The 10,556-nt window shown below is 40.8% G+C and overlaps 2 protein-coding genes across 4 annotated transcripts; one reads left to right on the forward strand and one right to left on the reverse strand.

Moving 5' to 3' along the window:
* The first annotated feature begins 2,053 nt into the window (after positions 1-2,053).
* On the forward strand, positions 2,054-4,192 carry LOC113688869 (uncharacterized). 2 transcript variants are annotated; one of them, XM_072051389.1, is made up of 2 exons: positions 2,054-2,845; positions 3,824-4,192. In XM_072051389.1, the coding sequence occupies exons 1-2, from the start codon at positions 2,430-2,432 to the stop codon at positions 3,885-3,887; spliced, it is 480 nt and encodes a 159-aa protein (XP_071907490.1). In that variant the 5' UTR covers positions 2,054-2,429; the 3' UTR covers positions 3,888-4,192. The 2 variants fall into 2 exon arrangements, with proteins under 2 accessions (XP_071907490.1, XP_071907491.1); XM_072051390.1 differs by having other exon boundaries at positions 2,064-2,845; positions 3,830-4,192.
* Positions 4,193-5,311: 1,119 nt separating this feature from the next.
* Positions 5,312-10,258, reverse strand: LOC113690804 (organic cation/carnitine transporter 4-like). Of its 2 annotated transcripts, none has more exons than XM_072051388.1 (2): positions 9,527-10,258; positions 5,312-6,695 (listed from the first exon to the last, which is right to left on the reverse strand). In XM_072051388.1, exons 1-2 carry the CDS (start codon positions 9,960-9,962, stop codon positions 5,515-5,517), a joined length of 1,617 nt encoding a protein of 538 aa, XP_071907489.1. In that variant the 5' UTR covers positions 9,963-10,258; the 3' UTR covers positions 5,312-5,514. The 2 variants fall into 2 exon arrangements, 1 of the variants encoding a protein (XP_071907489.1); XR_011815325.1 differs by lacking the exon at positions 5,312-6,695 and adding an exon at positions 8,877-9,044 and having other exon boundaries at positions 9,527-9,665.
* Positions 10,259-10,556: the final 298 nt, after the last annotated feature.

Below are 10,556 nucleotides of genomic sequence, written 5' to 3' on the forward strand. Positions count from 1 at the left end.
GGACAATCATTTTCTTATACCTCCAACGGGAGAGATCAATGCCAACGGATGGTGATGCAAGTTTAAAGGGTTTAATGATGAGGTATCATGTTGGAAATCCATAAAAATGAAAAGAACAAGGTTGAAAAAGCTTTTTTCTGTAAAGGGATAGATCCGACTTGGATAGGATTAGTCGCAAATAGGACACCTGTGGCTTATACCTCCAACTAAAAAAAAAAAAGAAATAAGGGGAAAGGGCCGATTTGTTTTCCCTGTCCCCTTCAAGGTGGCTGTGGAGAATTGGCTTTGCAACTCCTCCAATGTAGTTTTTGCACCAGTAAATATCGTCCGTCAGCAGCTGAACGAGGTTATTATGTGTTGGGAGGTATTTCTGGCTCCTTAGTAACGTCTGTAGGTCCACCACCTTAAAATTGTGGCCTAACTGCCGCAGTTTCAGTTTCTGTTCAGTTCATTTTTTTTGTGTGGTGTGAACGTGTCTTATGCTTCTTTCGCATGTTGATTCTACGAATATGCAATTCACAGGATTGCATAGTTTGTTCGGATCTAAAGGAAATGGAAGGAGTATTCTTGGGGCACGACATTGGATTCCAAATTTGTCCGGCATCTGAAAATAGTAGACCAGTTGGCAGATGATGGACCACTGTTTCAGTGGGCGATTAAGAAATGGCATTGGAATTCTTTGCCCTGTTGCAGAAGCAAATTGGAAGACCACTCAAAGGCCTGAAAGTTACTAAGCTGGGCGATATTTTCTAAATCAGTGCATGCATTATTATTTTCCAGGACAGGAACTGGACATGCAATATTGTCAGGTGGCGCAATGGCAGCAACAACATTTTGCTAGGCGCTGATAGATAGCTTTCTCACAACTGTCCTTTGACATTAAGTTCACAATCTGACTTTGATTCATCAGCATAAGATCGACATAAGTATTGTACTGTCGAATGGATGGTCACTTCTTTAGCTATAGAAATGAAGGTTCTTTTTGCGAGAAATGAAATGAGAAACTTACTAATTTGTCGAACGGTCAGCCCTGGCTTTTTGGTGTTTTTATTTAATATGGGTAAGCTTGTTCCGTGTGGAGCTAAAAAAAAAGGTTTTATTACGCCTGGAGTGGAGTGGTGGCTATAGTTCTAGCGGACGGCTGTACGGCTGTGGCCGCTAAAAGTAGGTGGGGTTTGTCCTTTGTCCTTCCCAGTTCCCTTCCCTGAGGATGAGGCAGTTAAACTTGAATATTGCTATTTGCCCCAGAAAATAAATAAATTGATTAGATTTCACAACTAATACACGTATACTCCTCCTTCGATTTTTGTGGGGTGGATTGGTCGTTCTCACAATTAAATTTTCGATATCGACTTGTTTCTTTGAGGGAGGACAAGGGTAGTGAGTGACCCAATTGAGAATGCTGACTTGGAAGTCAGCCCAAAGAAATGGAAGCGTTTACTCGTATCGTAGTGCTAATTTCTTGAGGCGATGACAAGACAGCCCAACCTACTTCGATTCAATTAACTAACAAACCAACTGACTCCTGTACTCGCGCTCGCGTGAATGGTCTAGCGGTAGCACCTTTCACAGAAAATCAATAGGTCCCGAGTTCGAGTTTCTGTTCCGTTGTGTTCCTCCGCGCACTTAACGTGCTTGGATCGAGTTGGGGCGCCGGACCTAGGTCGCAAGGGATTAGTCGGTCCCCGTAAGAATTGATCCGGACATCTCTGTGTCGACAAAAAAAAAAAAAAAAAAAAAAAACTCCGATACTCGTTCTTCATTCATCTATATGCATATTACTAGTAGTACTTAAAAAAGCTAATTTACTTTTGATTTTTCATCTCCAGCCTATAAATAAATAAAGTGAATAGCTAGCAAACACCTTAGCCATGGATGGACGAATGAATGGGACCTCCAACAGCAAAGGAAGGACGTAATCGTAAAACCAAAAATCAACGAAGTGAAGTGGCCAAATTTTAACAAAATCCTAGTACGTGGATTGAGGATGGGGACGCAGCCAGGAAGGACAAGGACTAGGCAATTGATGTTCGTAAATTGCCATTAAGCCACAACCACCCCTTTATGCCCCTCCCCATATCTCATATCTCCTTCTTCTTCTTATAAAACCTCCCACTTGTACATGTCATTAAACGCACCACACACACACACACACACCCAACACACAGAAGGGGGGAAAAAATGGATAGAAACGAACCAAACCAATATCCATATGAATCTTTGTGACGACAATCACAAAGCCCCCCAGTGCCATACTTTTAACACACACGGTCGCACACTAACACTATTTCTTTTTTAATACTGATATTTTTTTTCCTTTATATTATGACCTTCAAATTCAATTCCTGTTAGTAGCGGCAGTGGGAATCGTAGAGTATATTTTTCTTGATTTACTACGTGTGTGTGTGTGTGTGTGTGTGAGTGAAGTCATGAGGTTCCTACGGGAATTCATGGCATGTTGTGGTTCATGCTCTTCAACATCGATGGTCAAGGAAGAAGCAAGGTTGTTGGTGGCTTCGGCGCCTCCGCCTGGCTCCGAAACATGCGGGATCAGAGGGCGGAAGCGAGGCAGGGCGACGGGGACGGGAAGGTCTGGTCGTAATTCCTCTTCCGGCGGGGAATGGCGGCCATCCTTGTCTTCGATTTGTGAAGACAACGTTTTACATGAGAGGAACAAAATTGATCATCATCGTCATCATCATAATCATCAAGAGGTGCCTATCACCGTCCTCCAATCATCATCATCATCACCATCATCATCATCCCCATCATCTGAGCGGAGTCTTAAAAGGAAGATTACGTCAGCGGCTAGGCCTCGTTCCCATTGTCCTCGAGAAGATGTCAGGTGCTTTTTGATACCTCGTACTTTTGGCATCGGATTCTAATTTCCTTAACCTTTTTCTGGGTTTTTTTTTTTCAAAAAAAATTAACCCCTGTTTCTGCTTTCCATAAGATCCTGGAATTATAAATTGTTGTGCATATCCTTTTGTACTTTGCTTCGTAGTACCACCATGGCCAAAAAGATTCCCGGCGGCGGTCATCTCTCTTCGAAATTGTCGTCCAATTCATACCGCTAGATGATATAAAACGTACTAGTACGTGATTGCTCTTATAATCGATACTTGCTAATTGAGGATTCTGTCAGATTCCCAGCAATATGACTGATTTAAGATGCCTTACTTAGAAAAAGAAAAGAAGAAGATGATGGAAGAACTTCCATACATATACGGACTACTGCTCCATTTTCCCTTGATAAACACATTTTCGTGTGCGTTCTCTATAATTTTAATGCTAAATATTAGGTAAAAAGGAGTTGGTACTGTTACCAATTTAATCCTAGACTACAGCTGTGTCTGTGTGGAAGATCATCTATACATACATCGATCTAGCAGAAGAGAAGTCACGGGAAGCGCGTGATTCTTCAACACACACACACGCGTCACCCAAATGAACCATAATTTACACACAGCCATCTCTTTTTTTGTTGGGGGGGGGGGGGGGGATGCAACAGAATTTGACCATATGATGATGATGATCTAGTTTGCGTCATAAAAATGCTAACCAGTTAGGCGGCCTAAATACAATCAACCACACTTTGTCCTAAATAATTCCAACGAGAGCAGAGATAGATGGCTTTTGTTGTTTTATGTAAAAAAAAAGGAAAATGGCCTGCAGTTACAGAGGCCTGGAATGTGTTGATACACGTGTCATTTTCACAAGCAATTTAGTAACTCAAGGAATTACAGTTGTGTCAAAATTCAGGACGTTTCATTGATGTTTTTTTTTTTTTTTTTTTTCCATTTAACTTTTGTTGTTTTGGAAGTTTCAGGCGACCGGCAGTGCATGCAGTGATGCCAACGTTTTCACCAGCACCCTTCATGTTCTGACTGGACGACGGACTCCTCTTTCTTGTTTCTTCTCAATCTCCGTTCGGGGCTTCGTCGACTACGAAATTCGCGTGTAAATATATTCACTACGCAGAAACATCATGTCTGGATAAGAAGATATGTGTATTCGTGTTGTATTAGTAATACTTTGAGATTAGTTTGACCTCAAAAATCAGTGGAATGAATAGGATATGGAAGGTTGTTAAAACTTTTTTTTTTTTCTTTTTCTTTTGAAGGAAAGGTTGTTAAAACTAAAAAGCCTGTCTCAAAAAAAATTAAAAATCGTTTTTTGGCTTTTGATGTTACGTTTTTTTGGGTTAAAGAATTTTCCATTTGAGGGAGTCTCGGGCTGTCCTTCGATCATTTATGTCAGCGTCTTGAGGTCCTCTCCTCCATCCCATCCAAACGTGATCCAAGCAACCACCGCAGGTGGGGACTGGTGATGCACTGATGATAGAGTCCGCTGCAGGGCAAACAAACAAAGCCAAGAAAAAAAAATTTATTATATATATACTAATACTAGAGTTTCTTTTTCTTCTTTATGTATTGATACCATATTGAGTTTAGGTATTACTAATGGTTTTTATTTAAGGAATGCTAATCACGATATTGACAGCAACACTTTAAAAAAAAAAAAAAAAGATCTAATTCAAGTTTACCTTCGCTAGCAACTCGTATTTTCGAAGGTAAAATTATTTAAGTCAATTGGTAATGTTACACAAGACAACTCACATCTAGTCTAAGCACTGGGGGGGGGCTAACTCGTATGCAATGATCAATATCCTACCTACTAATCTTAACAAGGATAACTTAACTTAGAGAAAGGTTAACAATATCCTTCAAAAGTTTTCTAACATTCATAAGATTAAAAAGAGGGATTTTGTTTCTCCCGAGAAAAGAGAGAGAGAGAGAGAGAGAAAAAAAAAAAAAGAGTTACTGCAAATGGTATGGTAGATAAAAATGGGTCAAGTTGTCCAAGCCGGCTTGCGAGGGATCTCTCAGTCACTTGGGAGCAGCTAAGGCCCGGATTCAGTGAATTTCCTTTATTAAAGTTTCTGCTGCTTTTTAATTTTAGCTACATAAACTTTTCTTTTCTTTTTCTAAATGATAACGACGAGGATTGGACAAAACAGTTGTAAGTGGAAGTATCCGGTCCTCCTCCTCCATTTTCACTCACTTTTCTGACCCCTCACAAGAAAGCATTTTTTCGGATGATACGAGACCAAAGAGCCAAAACCAAGATCTTGCTCCCACTTCTTTAACATTATTACGAGCCATTAACGTCTAATAACCAATCTCAAGAGCCAATTGCTTGTAAATCTTTTGTACATTGACACTGACTGGATGCACTGTGCTGAAAACAATTTTTTTTTTTTTTTTTGGTTCTTTTCAAATGAGTGACAGTTAAAAGACAGAGATACATATAGGCCCACTAACAAAAATCTGTAATCAACAATGCCATCAAACAGCTCTCCACCTCAAAACAGAGGGAAATAACACCCAAAAAAAACACACACACACACACACAAAAAGGGTTGGCAATACTTGATAGTATAATGTCGTAATAATTCATTCGAGAGAGAACAATTTCAGTTCCCTGACTGCTCATTCACGAATTTTTGGTACCTTAAACAACCGTGCCTTCTCGTTCTCCATCTTCCATTCCAGTCATCGTATCGTACAATGGCTTGTTTAAGGTTTCCGGAAGCCCATATGCTAACACTCCTCCCAAAATCCCACATGCACCAAATACTGCAAAGGGCAAACCCCCACCCAAAACCACCACAAATGGTGACAATATAGCTCCCATTTGCGCTGCCTGAGTTGCACAACCAAGCGCTGCATTTCTGACCACAGTCGGGAACAGTTCAACGGTGTAGATAAATAACAAGTTGTATGTTCCAGCCATCCCAAATATCCCCAAAACCCCGCAAATCATTTGAACCACTTCCAATGTTCCAAACCACTTGAACAGGCACCCTATCACGCAAAATAAGCCGCTGAACCATTGTGTGCCAATGGCTAACGGCTTTCGCCCGAATCTATCCAACAGGATTGCTGTTAGGAAATAAGCAGGCAGCTCCGCCACCGCATTTAGGAGAACACTAAGGTAAAGATTGGTTCCCAGGTTGACAACATTTAGGCTCAGGCCGTAGTAGACCACAGAGCACGTAAAATTAATAGCCACCGCCAGAAATAAGCGGACTCTTGTGACTGGGAACCGAACAACGTCTACCACAGAACCTGTTACGGCTTCCTTCGATCCCGAATCAGTTTTACCATCACTCCGAACCTTACTTTCATGGTTGTTGACATCATCGTCGAGGGCAAGGATGACTCCATCAGGGAGGTGCTTTCCGTTTGATTTAGCAACGTTGGTCATTATTTTCATGGCTTTGCTCAACTTGCCTCTGATGAGGCACCATCTAGGGGATTCGGAGACAAAAGGGCATAGGATCGCGAGGAAAATAACCGAAGGTATGGATGAAGCTATATAGAGATTTCTCCACGATTGGAAAATGTAGGCTATACCGGAGAGAACGGCAATGCCGCCTGAGAAGAAATAGAAGGTTGACATTCCGGCGATGCCACGCTTTGTTGGGCCAATGGGTTCGGTGGAAAGGACGAAGGAGCAGAGGCCAGCGCCACCAGTGCTGAAGCCGGTAAGAACCCGCAACAGCACATAAGTCCGGTAGCCAGGAGAGAGTGCTGTTAGGCAACCGAAAATGCCATTTAAGATGCAAACAACAATTAGAGAGCCTTTTCTTCCTAATCTGGAGTCTGATAGATGGCCAAATACTCCAGCCCCTGCGATGATGTATTTGACGCAAGGAAACGCTATTAGTAGTGCTCATATTTTCAATATTAAACACCAATTTGATATTATAGTTTGGACTGATAATTGGGTTCCGAAACTCAAATTAATTTCTCCTGTCATTTATCCATATACGTATTTCAGAAAGGTTGCCAGAAAACAAGTTTTAGCCGAAAATTTGTCGCAAATTATTTGGATTTAATGCAGAGCTCAGGTTTCGTTGTACTTTTTTTTTTTTTTTTTTTTGGTATTCAGCAATAATAGATGGAGCAACCAAAATGAAAACAGATTGTATAGCGGCGGAAGCAGATAAATTTGCGCAAAATGGATATCTCTAGGATTATCAAGTTCAAATTCCACTTCCTAAAAATAATAAAGCAAGTGATTGATAGGTACCATCATTAGTAAGTCAAACATCAACCGAAGGATTGATTCCATGCTAAAAACAGAAATTCAGAAAAGGAGTAGGCAGGCCGCAAAAGTTAAGTGACCATCACAGCCTTTGGACTGGTGGCCGCCATCACCAATGCATTAAAGATTGGTGGAATGAAAGGCAAGATTTGCCACAATTAAGTGTGACCTTATTTAAAAATTTCAGACGGATGTGTAATGCACCCGTCTGATGCGATGGTGATTCAATCCCTTTCAAATTATTCAAGGATCTCTTCGGATCCTCCTCTTCCCATAGCGTAAGAAACCATGGTATTGACCAAAAAAAAAGACAGCAAAAGTTACGTATTTGCCCAAAAGAAAGTTTATTTTCGTTGGAAAAAGAAAAAAAGGAGTAGAGGCGCCTGTAGAACTGTCTTACTGAGAGCCCCGTGACGGTGATAGAGATCAAGGCACACTCATAAAGAGAATCTTCCAAAGTAACGAAAATATAGCATTTCTTGAGAGTTTGAGATGAGAATCAGTCATTGCTTTTGGATAGTGGACCAAGACGCCCAAAAGAAAAAGAAGCCCCCCTTTATATTCGTTCACCTCGGCCCACGCATGCTCAAATCTTTTTCCAGCCAAAAGTGAAAGGTTAATTTGTAGAAGCCCTCGAAAGAAAGACGTCTTTTACTCTTTTTAAGTCGGTCCAGAGCTATTTCCGTGTGGATAGCACCCTAAGGAGTCAGAACATCATCATCATCATCATCTGCACTCCCACCTAAGAAACAATCATGATGATATGTTCCCATGTTACAAAGAACAAACAGCTGAATCCCAGAATCGTTTTTGGCTATAGTAGTCGGTGGGTAGGGTATCAAAAGGACAAGAAAAAATTTGACTAAAGCATTTGCCTTCTCTCATTTGTCTTGTCATATTTATCACGATGCCTTGCCTTGTGGGTTAAAAATACAAACACGACAGGTTGATTATCCAAACTACAAACTCGTTCGTCACTGTGATCTTTGATTTTACTTGGAAGATAGTAGTTAGTAGTATTTGAACTCTCTACCGTTAGACGTTGTTTGGCTGGCAGAATAAGCCCAATTTAGAAGTATATTAATTGCAATCCTGCACTTATTAATTAGTCGTATTATTAAAATCCTAAAATTACTTGGGACGTTCTACGTATTTTTCATGTGGCCCCTAGCAAATATGAGCCACACATCAATTTTTGTCTCGGAGTAGTCTAATCGGATCATCGTCAAGCAGCATACCAATTCTGACTCTAGAAAGTGAAGACAACCGGCAAAGGCTGTAAGCATAAGCGGATCCAGAGCGGCCAAAAATGACAGACGACAGAATAATACTACCAGTCTTCTTCTAATAATAAAGAGGGAAGGGATTTGAAAGACAGTACTGTAGTAGTGTGATGATACTGATACTGATACTGGTAATAATGACCACCACTCCCTCCATATTGTAATGGTGCAGAGCGCATTCTTGTAGACAGATCCGAAATTTGATAAGCCAGAGATTAGTGTGTGCTGGATTCTGTTCTTTTCTAGGACCACTATCTTTAATTCACAGATACTACAATGGACTTTGATCTCGAGTAAAGCACGAAGAAGATTAGGCCTTATTTGGATTGTTTGAATTGTTTGTTTTCGTTGAAAAATATTATCGTTTTTCGTGATCATATTTTCCTATCACCTTTTTCTCTCACATGTATCAAATCGCTACAGTAATTTTTCCATGAAAAATGACGGAAAATGCAATCCAAACACAGCTAAGACTGATCGTTTTGGAACAAAAACATGATTAAACATAACACATATGACGAAGACTAAAAGAAGTTTCACAAAATATGATGGATAACAGATGTAAAATCAATAGCCATAAAGACATGTAAGTTGTGACCAGCAAACCATTACATACGTGCACCTCCTCTGTCATGCAAAATTCCATTCCTGCACATTTAGCAGTGATTGGCACTCTTTGAAGACCAGAAATCCTAAAATAATCAAACTCTAAAACGCCCTGAAAATTTTGTTCTACAACAACATACAAGTTCTCTCAACGTTTAAGACGAGTATGCAGATATAAACGTATCACCTAGATCATTTTGCTTCAGACTCCCTGAATTATTAAAATTTGTGAATACATTTTTCAACCAACTTTTTGTCAATCATGTCTCAAATTGCTACAGTAATTTTCTAAAAAAAAAATTTCAGAAACATGCAATCCATCACCTAAGAGCCCCAAAAACCAACAAAATGATCTTGTGCAGCTGCACCAAATCACCAACCAAAACAAAGAACGAATGACAACTAAGGAGCATGCTCGTGTGCCAGGCAGATTAGACAAGGAAAACTATTTATTTAACCAAAAAAAAAAAAAAGTGCAAGAAACGAAAGGATCGGGTAAATTTAAGAGTTAAAAAAGGACTCACCAATCATGCAGCCTCCGAAAAACAATGCTTGAACCAATCCAACCTTGTATTTCTGTCCACAAACCAACCCGAACTCGGCCACCGTCGAGGTCCCCGGCCCACCGATCCATTCCCACGAACCCGGCTCGAGCTCGCACACACTTTTAGCTTCAGGATAACATCCTGAACCGGCGGCGCCGTCCAAACACCGCCACCCCGGTTCACGGTCGGCGAAGATCATGACCATGGTGTGAAAAGCTTCCAGAGCCCATGCCAAGCTTGCCAAGATGAAGTGTCTTAATTGCCAGAACCCAAACTCCCCGCAGTATTTTTGTAACATGTCATCTATGCATAGCTTTTCATGTTTGCGATAGTCTCCGTCGGCGTCTTTCCCCCGGGGGAGGAAAGGGGTCTGGAGGTCCGGGACGTCGGGATCCCGCGACGCCGCTTCTGTCATACTTTGCAAAGGATAGACCGGTAGCTTTTTGGCTTTCTGGCCGGGATGGCTCGGAGAGCTTGATTGTGGGACTCCGGAATTGATGAGAATCCACGAATTTGTTGCCTTTGTATATATATGGATTTTTCTGGGTGCTAGCGGGTCTGTCTTGTTGTCAACGTGGACTATGATCTCACCGTCGATATGGTTGAAAAAAATCTTTGTCTCTCTCTCTCTCTCCTGGCCCTCCTCCCAGAATGTCAGCGGAAACTCGGTAGTAGACAACGTGGTCCGCGACCCCGAACCCGACTCACAATCTGGTCTGGTGATGCGCGCATGATGCAGTCTGCAAGTGTTTGAGTTTTCATTTTCTTGAAGATTAATCCTGACCGCGAAACGTCATTTTTAACTAGTATTAAATTTTCTCATTTTCCCTTTTATAAAATTTGAAGAAAAAAAAGAAGATACAAACTGCTTTTCAGAAGCTCATTTACGTTAAATATATTCTACTGAATTCTGACGGCACATAACGAAACTCATTTACGTGATTTATGAGTGTGTTTGTATAATATATTATTTGAGATAATTTTTTTGAAATATCTCTTTAAACTATTT

Source organism: Coffea arabica, chromosome 5c, assembly GCF_036785885.1.
Source record: "Coffea arabica cultivar ET-39 chromosome 5c, Coffea Arabica ET-39 HiFi, whole genome shotgun sequence".
NCBI lineage: Eukaryota > Viridiplantae > Streptophyta > Magnoliopsida > Gentianales > Rubiaceae > Coffea > Coffea arabica.